Source organism: Oryctolagus cuniculus, chromosome 12 (genome assembly GCF_051225735.1).
Source record: "Oryctolagus cuniculus isolate XC-2025 breed Fujian yellow rabbit chromosome 12, ASM5122573v1, whole genome shotgun sequence".
Taxonomy (NCBI): domain Eukaryota; kingdom Metazoa; phylum Chordata; class Mammalia; order Lagomorpha; family Leporidae; genus Oryctolagus; species Oryctolagus cuniculus.
Genome location: NC_142878.1, coordinates 26004493 through 26022735, shown reverse-complemented (window position 1 = coordinate 26022735; position 18243 = coordinate 26004493). Strand labels below are relative to the sequence as shown.

General features: G+C 42.3%; 2 protein-coding genes across 6 annotated transcripts in view; both read right to left on the bottom strand.

Annotated features, from left to right (window-relative positions):
* Positions 1-6944: 6944 nt before the first annotated feature.
* Positions 6945-15405, bottom strand: VCPKMT (valosin containing protein lysine methyltransferase). Of its 4 annotated transcripts, XR_016217866.1 has the most exons (7): positions 14559-14942; positions 14382-14481; positions 14125-14197; positions 13921-14041; positions 13236-13355; positions 11194-11298; positions 6945-7991 (listed from the first exon to the last, which is right to left on the bottom strand). XR_016217866.1 is itself a non-coding variant. In XM_051822818.3 (6 exons), the coding sequence occupies exons 1-6, from the start codon at positions 14822-14824 to the stop codon at positions 7977-7979; spliced, it is 690 nt and encodes a 229-aa protein (XP_051678778.1). In that variant the 5' UTR covers positions 14825-15405; the 3' UTR covers positions 6945-7976. The 4 variants fall into 4 exon arrangements, 3 of the variants coding, with proteins under 3 accessions (XP_051678778.1, XP_089165869.1, XP_089165868.1); XM_051822818.3 differs by lacking the exon at positions 13921-14041 and having other exon boundaries at positions 14371-14481; positions 14559-15405; XM_089309743.1 differs by lacking the exon at positions 13921-14041 and having other exon boundaries at positions 14559-15405.
* SOS2 (SOS Ras/Rho guanine nucleotide exchange factor 2) overlaps positions 15402-18243 on the bottom strand; it is a 105342-nt gene continuing 102500 nt past the window's right edge. For both annotated transcript variants that reach the window (XM_002718299.6, XM_051822817.3), the window contains one exon: positions 15402-17118. In XM_002718299.6, the coding sequence (XP_002718345.2) occupies positions 16609-17118 (510 nt within the window). In that variant the 3' untranslated portion in view covers positions 15402-16608. The remainder of the gene's footprint in view (positions 17119-18243) is intronic.

Below are 18243 nucleotides of genomic sequence, written 5' to 3'. Positions count from 1 at the left end.
AATATGGAGCTGTGGAATGCACGCCCAACAAGCAGGTTTTTAGGACACATTCTTTAAAAGAACCAGGTGGGGTGCCGAATACAGCAACATGGGGTTGCTTGTACAGTACACACAGAATCCTGGCAAAGATTCGTCAAAGCAATGATGAGCCAACACACGGGCTAAAACTCACAGTGTTAGTGTCTGGACTTCAGAAGATTAACAAATGTGAGTTAAATGTAATTTTTAAAAAAGATTTATTTATTTGAAAGGCAGAGTTAAGAAAGAGAGGAAGAGACCCACAGAAAGAAAAATCTTCCATCTACTGGCTCACCACAACAGCTGTGGCTGGGCCAGGCAGAGGCCAGGAGCCAGGAACTCCATCCAGGTCTCCCATGTGGGAGACAGGCGCCCAGGACTTGGGCTATTTTCTGCTGCTTTTCTAGGCAAATTAGCAGGGAGCTGAATCAGAAGTGGAATGGTGGGGACTGGACACGGTGCCCACATAGCATGCGGGCATCATAGGTGGCTGCTTAACTGATTGAGCCACAAATGCCAGACCCTAAAGGTAACTTTTAAAAATTGCTCCAGAGTGTTTAAAAGCACTGACCCATCAAGGGTTTAACAGACTGCCAGCGCCACCTCATTAGAGCTAATAACACAAGGAAACTTGTTAACTACTCAAACGTTTAAGTCAACAAGAGCTGCATCTGGGCTAGCACCTTTTTAAAAGTCTTATTTTTGTTTTGCAAGGAAGAAATATTCGTTTTCAACCTTATGAATATTAAAAAAGATTCTTCATCAAAATGAATTAATTTATAAAAATGTTTCTAAAAGTTAATACCATCCACTTAGTTTTCATGACAAGCTTTTCCACCCACTGAAAAGAAAGTAGGGGCTAGTGCTGCTCTTCGCAGCACCGGCATCCCAAATGGGCACCGGTTTGAGTCCTGGCTGCTCCACTTTCAGTCCAGCTCCCCACTAATGTGCCTGGGAAAGCAGCAGAAGATGGTTCATGTGCTTGATCCCCTGCACCCATGTGGGAGACCCAGATGAAGCTCCTGGCTCTGGCCTGGCCCAGCCTCAGCTATTGTGGCCATCTGGGGAGCAAACCAGCAGATGGAAGATATCTTTGTCCCTCTCTCTATGACTCTGATGTTCAAATAAGTAAATCTTTAAAGAAGAAAAGAAAGAAGCCTTGAAAGTTTACCACAGTGTAGTTCGGTGTCTGTATCACTTTACGTTGGCTGGTGGACAAGCAGGAGCAACTCAGGTTTCAGTCATTCTTTTCATTGATTAACAGTCAGGGAGCCTGAGGAAGCAGTTAAGCCCCTGCCTCCCACCACACACACTTATTACATAGAAAAGGAATTATCATTTATCCATAAAACAACTAATACAAAAGTATTTTAAAGAGTTACCTTGTTCTTTCAGAGTTAAAATTTTGTTATGCAGAAAGATCAAGTCACAGACCTTAGAAAAACGACCTTCTGCTATGCTTTTAAGCTACCTGCTATCTAACTGGCCTCAGGTTTAACAGAGATAAGAACCTCAGAAGGAAGAACTGGCCAAGGGTCGGGGCAATGGAATGTTAACCCTGGAGCTCCAGCCAGCAAACCCAGGCTCCCACACTTAGAAGTAAAGATTTCCTCTACCACCAGTGACCTTCAAGTGCTCACACTACTTGCTTTAAAACCATAAAAGTGAACAGCAGTTTCCTTCCCCATATTTTTTTCCTTTCTAAAACTGCTTACGTGTTTAGATAACCTTACTGTGGAACAGTGTTCTTCACTTCCTGCCATCCCAGCTGCCATTCCCACAATGACATGGGAGGAGGGGAGGACTTTCACACGTGTCTTAGACTCTTAGAAAGAGGCCTGGGTCTCACACCTCAACACAGAGACAATCGGCTTGCACTGTGCACGTTTTCCAAGTTCCACCCGTAACTCCACTACTATAATCAAACTTACTGAACTCTAAACTCTGTGCCAGTAAGTGTGCTGCATCTATTCAACTATTTTAATGTCCATGGCAACCTGAGGTACACAGTATTATGCTCCTCACCTTCCACTTCAGAAAATAAAGGCACAGAAAGTTTCAGTAACTTTCTCAAGGTCGCACAGCTAGTTAATGGCAAAACCTCAACTCAAACTATTATATGGTCTCGTCTCAGGGTCTGTATTCTGAGTTTCCAGAATGTATGTCAAAAAAATGTTCAGTTCGTTTCAGCATATTTTTAAGTCTATTATTTGCAAAACAATGGCATCTTGCTATTAATAATCAATTACTTAGAATGCTTCTTACAACTGATGAGGAATCAAGGTAACACACCTTGGAAGGACAGTCCTATTCCTGTCACCCACACTCTTCAACAGGTACCTATAATCTAAGGTAATATATCTGACATCAAGTGTTTGGGCACCTTTACCTATGTGGGAGACCCAGATAGAGTTCCTGGTTCTTGGCTTTGGCCTGGCCCAGTGCTGGCAACTGCGGACATTTGGAGAATAAACCAACCAGTGGCCAGAAGATCTCTGACTTTTAAGTAGATGGAAAACAAACAACTGATGAGAAATCACTATTCGTAGAACTTCAATGCAAAGGAACTTAAGACATTATCTTCAACTACCACAAAGACCTAACAGTATTAACTGGTGAAAATAGGTTTTCTATCCAGAATTATGAAAAGCATAAACTTTTCTTTTCCTTTACAGTAAGATTTTGCCACAATTTTTTCCTGTGTTTGCAATAGACTGAAGTTCTCTATGGTACTGAAACTAAATACTTGTGCTGGCACTGTGGTGTAGCAGGTAAAGCCTCCACCTTCGGGCTGGCATCCCATATGGGCGCCAGTTCAAGTCCTGGCTGCTCCACTTTTGACCCAGCTCCCTGCTAACGTGCGTGGGAAAGCAGTGGAAGATGGCCCAAGTCCTTGGGCCTCTACACCCACATGGGAGATGCAGAAGAAGCTCCAAGATTCAGACTGGCCCAGCTCTGGCCATTGGAGCCATCTGGGAAGTGAACCAGCAGATAGAATTCTCTCTGTCTCTCTCTCCACCTCCAACTCTGCCTTTCAAATAAATAAATAAATCTTAAAACAAAACAAAACAAAATAAAACAAACCCTAGGCTGGTGCCGCGGTTCACTAGGCTAATTCTCCACCTGTGGCGCTGGTACTCCGGGTTCTAGCCCCGGTCGGGGCGCCCGATTCTGTCCCGGTTGCCCCTCTTCCAGGCCAGCTCTCTGCTGTGGCCCGGGAGGGCAGTGGAGGATGGCACAAGTGCTTGGACCCTGACTCACATGGGAGACCAGGAGAAGCACCTGGCTCCTGGCTTCGGATTGGTGCAGCGCGCCGGCCGTAGTGGCCATCTGGGGGGTGAACTAACAGAAGGAAGACTTTTCTCTGTCTTTCTCTCTCTCACTGTCTAACTCTGCCTGTCCAAAAAAAAAAAAAAAACAAACAAAAAAAAAAAAAAACAAACAAACAAAAAAAAAACCTAAATATTTATTAATGAATCAAAACTCTTTCAAATTCTGATGTTTTCTGAGGAAAGAAAAAACAAAAGTCAGACAGCTGACCTAAACTTGCAGGATTCTGAGACAGCTGAGGACAGAGCTGCAGGCTTTTAATGTAAAAGCTTCTACTCTAATCAGGAACATGAGTTTGAAAACTAATTAAAATTAATTAGTAGTTCCAAGTACCTCAGATGTAAAATCATGCATTATGTAAAAGGTACTTTCAAGGTGAATTTAATTTTCAGAACTTCACTTGAACTAATTTAGCCTCTTAAATGTCTCCCTCTCATAGATAACAGCAGAGAAAATGTTTTATGAATTTCAATTTATGTAGCTTTATAAATGACATTTAAAAGGCTTATCACAATGAAATGACAGAAGGATAAACCAAACAAAATTTTCTAAGAAATTGTCCAGTTTAACTTACATCCTTACATTCTAAAGTAACTCATAAGTATACTTATTCTTTCAAATCTAATTCAGCTTTAAAATACAAGTGTGATTGCAACTCTCCTTTAACAAAAGGGATTGTTTCAACAACTTTGCTATCAACTGTTCAAAGACAAAGACAAGCAATGCCCCCTACAGGGAACTCTCGGAACAACAGTCCTATTCCTGTCACCCACACACTTCAATAGGTACCTGTAATCTGAGTTAGTATTTTTTATATAATTTAACCAAAAAAACTTTAAGGGTAAAAAAATATTAAATGCTGTGTAAAATACCCCACTAGTCTTCTGGATTCATATTTCTTAAAATAATATTAAATAATCTAACTTCACATGCAAGTTCACCAAACACATGATCCAGAGCCCATGGACTAGGAACTATCGCAGACTGCAATGTGAGGATATGCAATTAATTGCACAGACCTTCGAAGTTAAGCTGGTGTGCAGGAAGGGCTGGAGTCACAGGACAGCAATCCTTCCTCTAGCTGTTGAATCCACTGTTCTTCGAGCAGCATCACCTTTACCTTCCTGGCCCAATTCTCTAAGTATTCAGGCATTTCAGAGGATTCTACATTGGGCTTGAACATTTTTCCCTCCCTAAGCAGCACAGGCCCATTGTAATCACAGATGGTTTCATTTTTATGTATTTTCTCTTCCTTTCTCTCTGCTCTCTGCGCCTTGGGAAGTAGATGCTAAGAGGCTTCTTTACTGCAATGGCTTTCAGTTTAGACTAAACATGAAAACCATCTGGAGCTCTTTTACAGAAGTACCACACCTCCTATTTAATTGGACTGGGCTAGGGCCTGAGTTTGGCTTTTGCCTGCTTTCAATTTTCCAGGTGACTGAATGGGCAGCCTGGCTTGACAAACACTCCCTTATGTGGGGTTGCAACCCTTTCTTTAATTGGCAATGACTGCATTTTGATAACTGGTTTGTGTTCCATGAGCACAGCAGTAAACTCCACTAGCCCAGAGGATTGGGACTTATTCCTGGAAAGTTTCCCCAGGCATTGGCCACCCCTTGACATTTCAGCTAGCTGTATTCTGACTGGTTACAGTCACAGACAGAATAACCTCCTATATCAACTCAACCCTCCCCCTGCAAATGTGTGCAAAGCCCAGGGAATGGGGGAAGCCAGGAGTTGGGAATTCCATCCAGGTCTCCCACAAGGTTGGCAAGAACCCAACTGCTTGAGCCACCACTGGAGCCTTGCACGGTCTGCATCAGCAGCCAGAGGGACTGAACCCATGAATTCTGATGGTCAAGAGTTAGCTGTTAGGCCACATACCCAACCCTGAACCTGCCTTTTTAACCTCCCCAGTGCCATGCTGCCATAGAGATCTTCAAACTCCCAATTCATCACTTCTCAGCCTCGAAGGATCATAGTCAATGCCCTTTTCTCACAGGTGCTCCCACCATCCCTTCTCATGGTTTCTGAACACAGTCTGTTCCCTCATAATGGGGAGAGCCCAAAGGGCTGAAGGCTATTCCCCCAAAACTGCACTCCTCCACGAGGGAACTCTCCCAGGGCTTCCCAGCTCTCTGTGGAATAGGGGCTGGTGAGAGAGGATGTTCTCTAACTAGTACCTCAGTAAACCCTGAAGTTTGCTGGTCCAAACCACCAGCAATGATTTGATCTTAGAATGTGAGACTTTAGCCGGCGCCGTGGCTCAATAGGCTAATCCTCCACCTTGCGGCGCCGGCACACCGGGTTCTAGTCCCGGTTGGGGCGCCGGATTCTGTCCCGGTTGCCCCTCTTCCAGGCCAGCTCTCTGCTATGGCCAGGGAGTGCAGTGGAGGATGGCCCAGGTGCTTGGGCCCTGCACCCCATGGGAGACCAGGAAAAGCACCTGGATCCTGGCTCCTGCCAGGATCAGCGCGGTGAGCCGGCTGCAGCGGCGGCCATTGGAGGGTGAACCAACGGCAAAGGAAGACCTTTCTCTCTCTGTCTCTCTCTCTCACTGTCCACTCTGCCTGTCAAAAAAAAAAAAAAAAAAAAAAAAGAATGTGAGACTTGGCAGGGCCACCGCTACAGCATGGCATGTGGGTACTGGTTCTAGTTCTGGCTACTCCTTTTCTGATCCAGCTCTCTGCTATTGCCTGTGAAAGCACTGGAAGACAGCCCAAGTGATTGGGCCCCTTCATCGGCATGGGAGACCCAGAAATTGTTCCTGGCTCCTGACTGGCCCAGCTCTGGCCATTGTAGCCACTGGGGGAGTGAACCAGAGGATCGAAGACCTTTGTCTTTGTCTCTCCCTCTCTGTGCCTATAACTCTACCTCGCAAATAAATAAAAATCTTAAAAACAAAACAAACTGTGGGACTCATTTTGACCTCAGCTTTGGTTTTACTCACTCCAGAAGGGGAGACCAGGAGTCCCACTCAACTGTTACAAATTACTTACCTCTAAAGTACCTTAGGCCAGGGATTTACTAGAAAGGTGGTAAGCAAAACTAGCAGGACAGGGAGGAGAAAAGTAAGGAAGTGACTTCCACAGGGTTGTTCCAGGAAATTCTGGATGATAAGTTGCACCTGTCCAAGACTAAGGCACCTAGAGTAAAGTTAAGGGGCCCTTCAGGCTGAAGACCCACAGGTACTGCACATTAGCAGAGTGAAAGGTGGAAGAGGACAGAAAAGTTGCAGGGAAAAAAAAGATGAGGAATCTGGGTGGACTACTACAGTTGTTTTCATGAGTTCTACAATGTTACAGAACAAGCTATGTAATGGCTAGTGCTACCACTACTAGCACAGCATCATGCATTTGGGTTACACTGACTTTTTGGCATAAGTTGCTTAATGAGTTAATAAGGGCAGTGTGAACAAGGTATTTTCAAACAGAGTAAAAAACTTTACAGACTGATATAAGACTGAAGGGAAAGAACTCTATTTTTGACATTGACCTTTAAATTGCACTGATTTTGTCCATTCTGGAAAGCAGTCACCTGTGTTGGATATTCATTTTCTGAAAATTTATTTCTGAAACATTCACAGAGTCACAAGGTCTCAAAAACAGTGTTTATTTTAACACATAAAATGTGCCATCTAGCACCAATGCCTGTGCATACCAGAATTCAGTTTGGCTACTACTTTTTGGAACTGGCAATTCAAGTCCTTGACAGATGAGCCTGTGAGAGCAGATGATTATCATAATGCAAAAGTGATATGGACAGAATAAAAATGATTTGGGAAGCGTATCCAGAACAACATTTGTAATTATTAAAAAACCTGTTTCATGTAAGCAAGTTAACACCAGTGTTTTTTTTTCTTGCCATATTTTCTTGTAAGACAAACCTAAGAGAAAAGTACATGAGACACTCAAGTCCACAAGCCTGAAAACAGGCTTTACATTCTCATTCCATTCACAAATGGAAAACTTTGTAAAGATCCTTTTGTTGTCCCCTCCATCTGTCTTCTCAGCAGCACAGCACAGTCCAATTTATTATTTAAACCATATACACATACTCAGAAGAGGAAAATAAGAAAAATTTGGCCAATGTAAGTGTACAAGACAACATTCCCATTTTTTTTAAAGTAAAAGAACATTTGAGTACAAAAAATAACTTAGAAGAAATGAAGCAACTTGAAAATTTATCTGTCTTGAAGATAACTAAAATTTTCTGGTCTGAATTTTAAAACATTATATTGTAATAGACAACTCTCTTTGAAATTGAATCAATGTTCTCTTTAGTTTTCTGAAACTAAGTTGAGTCAACCATGCTACTTCATTATTTATTTTTTGCAGACTTTAGACTAATCCCAATCCTAATTTTTGATTAACTGATTCCCAGTGTTTCTTATATGCAGAATCTGATGCTAAGTAAAACCTCAGTTGGATTTCAGGCCCGTCAGTGGGCAGGCAGGTATTTTTTGTATTTTACACAGATTGTGGTAGTTGTCCTCTATATATTGGATGTCTAAAGACATGCTGGAAAAAAATCTGTGAACACAATCGTCCCATGCTGAATTCACATGCTCCATTCACATCTTGAGCTTACCCAGGTCGTCAAAGGGTTGGGTAAGATAGCTAAAAGCTTCATGATGGACATTTCTACAGAGAGAAAAAAAGAAAGAAAGAAAACTTACAGAATTGTTGCTCACCACCAATTAGGTATTCACTAGGAACTGAGTATTAGAGAAGATTCCTAGGAGTGGCTAATTGTCAATTCAAGTGAACTACCATAGCATCATATAATGTTCTTAGTTGATACCTAAAAAACAAGCACCCCAAGAGAAAACAGATGCTTTAGACATTATCAAAAGAAAAAACTAGTATGAGACATTTAGCCTAGCAGCTAAGATGCAGGCTGAAGGGCCAGAGCTGTGGTACAGTGGGTTAAGCTGCCGTTGGCAGTGCCAGCATCCCACATGGGCTGGTTCAAGTCCTGGCTGCTCCACTTCCCATCCAGCTCCCTGTGATTGTGCCTGGGAAAGCAGTGGAAGATGACCCAAGTCCTTGTGCATTCATGTGGGAGATGCAGAAGACTTAGCTAATGGCTCCTTGCTTCAGCTTGGCATAGCCCCAGCTGTTGCAGCCATTTGGGGAGTGAACCAGCAGGCAGAATATTTCTCTAACTCTGCTTTTCAAATAAATCTTAAAGAAAAAAAAAAAAAAAAAGATGCAGATTGAGACACCTGCCCCCCACATCAGAGTACCTGTGTTCAATTCTGGGCTCCTACTCCTGATTCCAACTTTCTACTAATGCAGAACTTTGGAGGCAGTGGTGATGGCTCAGGTAATTGGGTCACTACCACCCATGTAGGAGGCGTGAGTTGAATTGCTGGCTGCTAGGACCAACCCAATCCAGCCATGGCCATCACAGTCATTTGGAGAATGAAAGAGTAGACTGGAGCTCTCTGTCTCCTTGCCTCTCAAAAACTTTTAAAAAGACAATTTGTTTAAAGGATATACTACCACAAAAATGAAAAGACACAGACTGGAAAAATTATTTCCAAGCCATGTATCCAAGAAGTGTCTGGTATCCAGAATAAATAAAGTATTCTTATAATAAATCAGGAAAAGACAACTCAGTTTGAAAATAGGCAAAGTATTTCTCTGGAGACACGAAAGGATACTCACCATCGCTCATTGCCAGGGAAATAAAAATAAAAACCGCAATGAGACACTGTTTCACACCAACTAGGCTGGCTGTAATAGCAAAGATAAACAATAACAAGTGACGGTAAGGATGTGGAGAAACTGGAACTCTCATCCTCTTATGGTGGGAATGTAAAATGGTACAGGAGCTTCGAACAGTCTGTCAATTTCTCAAAAGGTACACAGAGCTCTCATATAACCTAACAATTCCACTCTAAGTATACACTCGAGATTTGAAAATACATGTTCACACAAAAATTTCCACATGAATGTTCATGGCAGAATTACTCATTACAGTCAAAAACAGGAACAAATGAAAAGGCCATTAATTGATGGACGGATAGGATATGTATATCTACACAAAGGAATGTTACTTGACAAAAAGTAAAATCCTGGCTTATGCTAAAACAGGACCTTGAAAACAGTGCCAAGTGAAAGCAGCCAGACACAGACAACACAGTATATGATTCCATTTATATGACATGCACAGAACAAATCCAGAGACAGCTTAGTGGTCGCCATAGGCAGGGACAGGTGGGGGTGGGGACAAGAAGTGACAGCTAATAGGGATGCAATTTCTTTCTGGGGTCATAAAAACCTTTAAAGTTAGAAAATGGTGGGGCAGGCTGTGGCACAGCAGGTTAAACTAGCACTAGCTCCCACACACCATCCTGGAGTCCTGGCTACTCTGTGCTTCTGATCCAGCTTCCTATTGAAGTCCCTGGGAGGCAGCAGATGACTACCCTAGTACTTGGGCTCTTGCCACCCACATGGGAGACCTGGAAGGAGTTCCTGGCTCCTGGCTTTGGCGTGCCTACCTCCAATTGTTGTGGGCACTGGCATTTTGAAAATGAATCAATGGAGGGTTTTTCTTTCCCTGTCTCTCCCTCTGCCACTCTGCCTTTCAAATAAATACTTTAATAAAAAGAGCAAAATAATGTAAAAAAATGAGAAAGTGATGATTTCCTCAACTTTGAAAATACTACAACACTGAACTGTATACTTTAAAAGGTGAACTTTGGGGCAGGCATTTGCCACCGTGCTTTAGATGCTGCTTGGGATGCCAACATCCCAGACTGGAGTGCCTAGGTTTGAGCCCCAGATTTGCTTCAGATTCTAGTTTCCTGCCAATGTGCACCCTGCAGGGAAGCAGGTGATGGCTCAGGTACTTGGGTGCCTGCTACCCTGCGAAAGACCTGTATGGAGTTTCAGGATCCTGGCTTCAGCCTGGCCCAGTCCTAGCTGTTGTAGGTATTTAGGAAGTGAACCAGCAGATGGAAGATTTCTCGGTCACTGTGCTCTTTAAATAAACAAAACAAAACAAAATTTTAAAAGGTGAACTCTGCCATGTGAATGCAGATCCGAATCACTAATCCTAATCCTATCATCCCTTTCCCCTTAGATTTAGACTTAACACCTACTCCTGTTCCCTAAAAGTATAAATTATATTTACTTTTGGCTAAAATTCAGTCAGAAAACTTAAGGAACAAATTCACTCAAAGCAAAGAGAACAGAAACAAGCAGGAGTTATTAAAATCAACATCTTTAATTCATAAAATTCATCATGTCCCTGACTTGTGTCACGTATACAAAAGGTGTGGTAATACAAACATGGGTAAGATACAATTCTTCCCTTCTACAGGCTCAAACTCTAGATGTCACAGAAGCAACCAGCAAAAAAATATGATGGTTATACCCAGGAAAGGAAGCACCAACAAAGGAAAATATTGAGAAACTGTTTAATTGACTGTATTTTTCTTTTATGGACAGATCTACCTGGCTGTATTTTACTTTGTTAAAAAAAAATTAGTGGCTGAACAAAACTCAAAATGATTAGAACTGGCATTTAAAAAACCTCACAGAGATAAAAGAAACTTTAGCTATGTCATTTGTCTGAGGTAATGCCCAGTTACAGAGCTACAAAACTTACCATGGAAGGGACCTTTAAAAAAAGAAGCACACCTCATTTCAGAGCAAGAAACCAAGGGAAGATAGTTTAAGTGATCGCAACACTGAGAGTCAGTGCCTCCAGGAACCATCAGAGCTCTTTGAGCACATCAAAATCAAGGTCTACACTGCACAAAAGCCCAGACACAGTAACCAGCTGATGAAACCTCCCACTCCCCAGAGGACGAAAAACTGGGAATGTACTTACCGATTTTTTCTTTCTTATGTATATAATATGAATATCTTCACTTCGATACTCTTCATCATGTTTTTCCAAAGGAATTTTTTCAAAGTCAAAGTCTAATTGAAGGAGCTGTAAATTTAAAACAGAAATGTTGCAAATTCGTAACATGAACTGACCTGTGGCGACAGAAATCAGAATAGTGGTACCTCTGGGGAAAAATCAACTGGAAAGAGGCAATGTGGAAGCCTCTAGAGGTCCTGAAAATGTCCCACATCGGGGCAGGAGTCGTGGCACAGTAGGTAAAGCTGCTGCCTGAGAAGCTGACATCTTGGACAGGCAATGGTTTGAGCCCCAGCTACTCCACTTCCAATCCAGCTCCCTGCTGCCAGGAAAGCAGCAGAAGATGGGCCAAGAACTTGGGCCCCTGCACCCACGTGGGAAACCCAGAAGAAGCTCCTGGCTTCAGATGGGGCAGCTCCAGCCATTGTGGCCAGCTGAGGAATGAATCAGCGGGTGGAAGATCTCTAACTCTGCCTTTCAAATAAACAAATAGATCTTTAAAAAAAAAAAAAAAAAGGGAAGAAGAAAGAAAATGTCTGTATCTTCATGTTGGAAAGCAGTTACCTACATTTATGCACATGAAAAATTGTTGAGTACTGGATTGTGTACATTCACATGTTTGTTTTACCTCAATGAAACTTTAATATAAATATTTCTAGGCCGGCGCCGCGGCTCACTAGGCTAATCCTCCACCTAGCGGCGCCGGCACACGGGGTTCTAGTCCCGGTCGGGGTACCAGATTCTGTCCTGGTTGCCCCTCTTCCAGGCCAGCTCTCTGCTGTGGCCAGGGAGTGCAGTGGAGGATGGCCCAAGTGCTTGGGCCCTGCACCCACATGGGAGACCAGGAGAAGCACCTGGCTCCTGGCTTCGGATCAGCACGGTGCGCCGGCCACAGCGCGCCGGCTGCGGCAGCCATTGGAGGGTGAACCAACGGCAAAGGAAGACCTTTCTCTCTGTCTCTCTCTCTCACTATCCACTCTGCCTGTCCAAAAAAAAAAAAAAAAAAAAAAATTCTAGTTTTAAAAGGTCACTATCATTTTGCATATTCAAAAAAAAAAAAACAGAAATTTTTAAAAAACATTTTAGTGGGGCAGGCAGTCAGCCTGGTGGCTAAAACATCTACGTCCGACATCAGAGTGCCTGGGTTTGATTCTTAGCTCCAGTTCCCAATTCCAGCTTCCTGGTAATGCAGACCATGGTAGGCAGTGGTAATGACTCAAGGAATTGAGTTCCTAACACCCACGTTAGAGACCAGATTGAGCTGAGGGATTTGAGGAGTAAGCCAGCCAATGGGAGTCTTTCTTTCTTTGCCTCTCAAAATAAAAATAAAACAAAAAATTTTAGCACAGCCATATACTTGCTTTCTCATTAAAGAACAGTAGTCCTTTCAGTAGACAAAACTGTACCTAGCTGTTCCTGCAAAATCAGTCACCTGTAATGGAATGGATGTTTGCCCATATAAAGTGGGTATGGGTACCACCAGGGGAAAAAGGATTGAACTTACATAAGACTATGTACTATTTGTGCAACCTCCTGTGGGTCTATCTATCTAAAAAAAAAAAAAAAAAAAAAAAAAAAAAAAAGTTGTAAATAGGTAGGTATCTAGGTTAAAGTTTCATAAAAATGTGACTGAAAAACAGAAGCAAAAATTTATCACCTGTACATTTCCATCAGGTATTCTCCAAAAGTGAAATACCCATCATTGATATTTCTCAAAAACAAACATCATGTTGAATAAAAATTAACAACTTTCTCACAAAAGAGGGTCACCATTATTATTTTATATTGTTCTATTAGATAGTGTATCAACCAATGAGAAAAAAAGATAAAGTGTCATGCAAGATGAAAAAGAGGGGAGAGGGCTTAGAAAAATCATGGATTGTGCAGATTTCTCCTTGGGGTCACACCAGCACAATGTTTACCACCCCAAACTGCCATAAGATACTTGAACTCAGTTATATAAAACCTCTCTGGAAGATAATCACTACAAAGAGAGATTTTCTTACCTCAAAGTATTTTTTCTCGATTTCTGGATTTTTCCCCATTGTTCGTTGTTCATAACAACATATAATACAAGTCTCATATCCACTGAGATCTTTTAGGGTTTTCAGCAATGGCTCCAAAGACTATTGAAAAAGGAATATATATTTTTATGACAAATATTTTCTACTATAAAAGGAACATGGGGAGTGGAGGGATAATTATAATTATTATAATCAATTACTCATCTTTAAATCTATCCAACAAAGCAGATGTAATTCAAGCTCCACAAATGATTGGAAAACAACTCTTAACTAATCAACTCCATTTTATCGAATTTAGTTTCCAGAAAAAGCACTCTAATAACTGTATTTTAAAGATTCCATGAGAAAATAAATGGGTTTCAATCTTTCACATTTTCATTTTACTTAATCTAATTTAGGATTTAGCAACCGACAATTAACCTTTCAGAAGTCTAACCCTGACATTATTCTGATGACGAGTGATGCCCATAACAGTGTACAGACTGACATTTACAGAAAAACCTTTCCATGCATCTAATAAATCTTGCCACAAGGAGTCCTTTGGAATGCAACTTAATTCTCAATGTCATTTTTAACATGTTCAGCTAAGGAAAAAATAAGATGACCTCAGCTTTTCATTTCACAAATGGCAAAATTCTTCAAAAAGTTTACAAAAGCGATTTTACACCTTTCTCAACATGCTTCACGGGCCCGTATTTTAATCACGGGGGGTGTATCATGCGTCCCTGGTGACTTCTGTCATCTCTTCACTGCATCATCCACTATAACACAGTCTGAACTCAGAGACGCTAAAATGTGAAGAAACGTGTGCTTTAGAATCCACGAAATACAGCTCATCTCAAGGAGGAGACTTCGCTCACTGAATGCTTACCTCTTCATAGTATATGCAGTCGGCCATCAGTATGTAGTCTGGTGGCGAAGGAAAGTCTTCTATTTCTTCCCCCCTTAAAAACGTCAAACAAATATTTTAATTGTTGCTTGAATCATGTACCATACTCTTGTCTTATAATAAAAGAACTGGAAACTCCCCTTCGTATTAACCACCCTTTCGGTGAAAAGCAATTTAAAGGCAGGCTACAGATCGCTATCTTAAAACAAGCTGAAAGGCCATACAAACCATTTCAGTACCTTGGCTTGAACAGAACCAGTGACAAGATGCTTGTTCATGTCAATATTCATCTTCAGCAGGTCCTGCAGTTCCTCAAGATCGGTGACTACAACATGTGCCCTACAAAATAACGTCGATGAGGACTAGGCACAGGCTGCGCAGTGGGCACCGGGCTGCACCCCGCCGCCAGCGCTTACCCTAGGGTGGCGGCCATGAGTCCCACGGCTCCGGTGCCTGAGCCCAGTTCCAGGACCGACCGCCGGCTCAGCAGGTGCGTCCCGTCGCCAGAAAACCCGGGTGTTTCCAGGTATTTAGAAAGGACAATAGCTGCGTCCCAGACAACGCAACCCACGCCACCGGAGCTATACTGCTGCAGGCGTAGCACCGTGCCATCCCGCTTCTCCAAAACTCGCACAAAGCTCCGTAGTGGGTCCTCCTCCGACGTCTCCGCAGTTGCCGCCATCGCAGCCAAACCACAGGATGCGGCGCATGCAGTGACGTCACACCCACGCGCACGCCCCGCGGCCCCGCCCTGAGTGGCGGAGCTGGCCGCATGGTGCCACGGCGCGTGCGCGAGTTCCCAAAGCCGCGGGGGCACCGTTACGTGGGCGGGACCGAGCGCTATGCCCCGCCTCCCCAACCCCTAGTCAGCAGAAATCTCTTTTCCAGAAAAACCGAGTGCGATAACCCGCCTGTAATAAAACAAAGGAAACTTCACATTGTTTCTATATGGATGGAGACGGATTCACACGGTGGTCACCGCCTTAAGTTCAGGCAACTTCCAAGATCCAACCAAAGACGGCTGTGATCCCGAGTCCCCTCGCCTGCTAGCTCCCGGTTTTCACAGGAATGCGTACAAACGTTGCTGAAGCTTGTCGTTTGGGCTTAACAGTGAAGGCAGTTATTCCTCTAGAGTTTACGTCAGTTAAATTCTTTGGGATTATGTGATGTGTTGCACAAAACAAAATAACGTGTGTATGAATCTACAGGATTCAATCTCTCCTTGGTTTCTTATAATAAAAACACGTATTTTAAAAGCCTTTTAAAAATTAAGACTGGGTGATTTATTAATCTTGTTAAGAACTCTGATACAAAGCACAGTAAAAGGCCACAGACCAGTAAATAAACAACGTGGCTTTGGGCTACTTTACAATTGCTGCTACAGCACTGTCCGCAATATGCTTTTCATCACTTCCAATGAGGGTGTACAAATACCAAAAAAAAAAAAAAAAAAAAGTGTCACTCCTCTGATTAAAAAGTTTAATAAAGCTTTAAGTATTTGCTGGTTTAAATATTACCAATCTAAAAAATTTTTTTTAAAAGTTTCAGTTAACAGGAGATTTACAGAGACGGTTACTAGGTTTTGAAGGCAAGGCAGCTGGTTCCTATGCCATAAGAAGTTTCTCCTTTGAATTTACGCATTAGTAAAGTAGCAGATTGTATTATAGTCCTCAAGTCACTGAAATTTATATAGGTTATTAGCATTATCTTTAAATATACAATATAAACAAAACTGTACATTGATGGCATATTTGTTTTCCAAAACAATAGGCAACTGATGAGCTAAAGACACCGTAGTCTGCCAAAAACAAAGGCACATCTGAGTGAGATACATGCCCTTTCTCCTCTATGATCGGGTTATGTAGTCCTTGCTTACATCTGACAAAATAATAAACAGTGCATTCTATTATTTTCATCCTACTTTTCATTTTTGTCTTCAGCAGCAAATACTGGCATTTAAGACATGGCATTAAACAGTTTAAGAACTGTGGGTGTTATTCACAATTCTCCTAGATGTAAAAACTAGAAGTAAAAACTAGAAGATGGTCAAAGAGGTTTAAAAATCAGTAACACCATTAGCTTCCATGTTTATGTAAATTCATTGCCTTAAAAAGGCAGCTATTACTCAAATTTGAAAAATTCCACAAAAGCACTATCCCTTTTCAGTGCAATCAATGTCACTTTAAATCATATTTTAGCAGAGTCTACAGTGCAATTATAAATTCATTATACTGGCCTTTTGGCAGCACAGAGGATCCAAGACAAGGCAATGCTACTGACCACCTGAGGAAAATGGTGAACGACTTTTGAATTTTTATTTTTCCAATTCTTAAAAGCTTATTTGATCAGTAGCATTTTTGTAAAAGCATTACAAAATAGTACTAAAATACTATGCCTTTTTTGAATAAATTAAAAAAAAAACTTTACAAATACTATTCCAGTGTCAATGACTACATATGGCTAAGGTCATTGAGGAGTTTCTGCATTTTCTAACAAAGACAGTCCATACAACGGAGGGTGCGAAAGTTCCCGTTTGTAAGTCTTTGGTGGCAGTTTTGGTAGGTGAGGGCTTGAATTCTGCCTTGGAGGGACAGGTGGAGCTGGAGGATGAACAAGATTATTGTGACTAGAACTAAGAACATAGCATCGACGCGGTACCCTTGGAGAGGGAGTGCTAGGAGGAGTGCTTGGTGAATTCGGACATGTATTAACGTCTCTGAACCACTCTGGATCTCGGTGAAGATGTCCCAGTGGAGGAGGCTGAAGATTAAATGGACAGTTGATAAAGTGTTCTGGAGGCCGAAGGGGAACCGGTGGAGGGGTATCAGGAAGAGGATCTCTTGGCGGTGGTGGAGGTGGGCTGTGCAGAGGTCCATCAAATGCACTAGCAGGAACAGGAACTCTGGGTTTTACCTTTGGAGGAGGAGGCTGTCTCGGTGGAATAGCAGGAGGGTCATCATCAGATTTCATATTCCCCTCAAGAAAAAATAAAGTAAGTAAACTACTTTTCTGTTCTCCTGAAAATTTTGTAATAAAAATTTAAAGGATGCTGTATCAAGTTAAATCCAGAGGCTCAGAATGGATCAATCTGATTTAATTATCATATTTATGAGTAAATTCCTCCCAGATGAATTCAGGGTTCAATTTAATATTTTTATATGAGATATTTAAATTGAAAACTTAGAAAAGGAGAGGGAGGGAGAGTGGGAGGAAGAAACATGAAAGGAAGAAGAGAATATCATTATACAAGCTGTATCTATGAACTATATTTGAATCTGTTAAAATCCAAATAATTTTTAAAAATATAAATAAATAAATGGATAACAGAACATAAATCCTCAGGTTATTTTGCTGGTCTTACATTGTAGAAGTTTATTTATTTGAATTACAGTGATAAGTAAGTGAAAATAACACACAGTTTTATAGACAGGAAAGGACGTAATGTCGGAGTCTTAACATCCAGTTTCTGCTTACCAGGCATCTACTTCTACTTGCCCAGTGAGGCTCAGTGCAGTAGATCTGAAAGTGTGATCCAGGGCCTGAACCAACAGTACCAGTAGGGAACTTACCAGAAAAGTAAATTCTTGGGCTCTACCCCAAACCCACTGAATCAGAAATTCTGGTGGTGGGGCTCAACAATCTGGTTTGTTGTTGTTGTTGTTTGACAGGCAGAGTAGACAGTGAGAGAGAGAGAGACAGAGAAAAAGGTCTTCCTTTGCCGTTGGTTCACCCTCCAATGGCCACCACGGCCGGTGCGCTGCGGCCGGCGCACTGCGCTGATCCGATGGCAGGAGCCGGGTGCTTCTTCTGGTCTCCCATGGGGTGCAGGGCCCAAGCACTTGGGCCATCCTCCACTGCACTCCCTGGCCACAGCAGAGAGCTGGCCTGGAAGAGGGGCAACCGGGACAGAATCCGGCGCCCCGACCGGGACTAGAACCCGGTGTGCCGGCGCCGCTAGGCGGAGGATTAGCCTAGTGAGCCGCGGCGCCGGCCAACAATCTGGTTTTAACAAGCCTTCCAGGTGACTAATGCACACTTAAGTTTGAGAAGCACCAATTCAAATTTGAGGAATTCTTTAAATACTAAAGTTCTTTCCGTCTG

Coding starts and splice junctions, on each gene's coding strand:
- VCPKMT (XM_051822818.3), bottom strand. CDS start 14,824: ATGGCGGCAACTGCGGAGACGTCGGAGGAGGACCCACTACGGAGCTTT. Junction 13,356..14,124: donor ACTGCATATACTATGAAGAG/GTAAGCATTCAG, acceptor CTTTTTCAATAG/TCTTTGGAGCCATTGCTGAA. Junction 11,299..13,235: donor TCGAGAAAAAATACTTTGAG/GTAAGAAAATCT, acceptor TTAAATTTACAG/CTCCTTCAATTAGACTTTGA.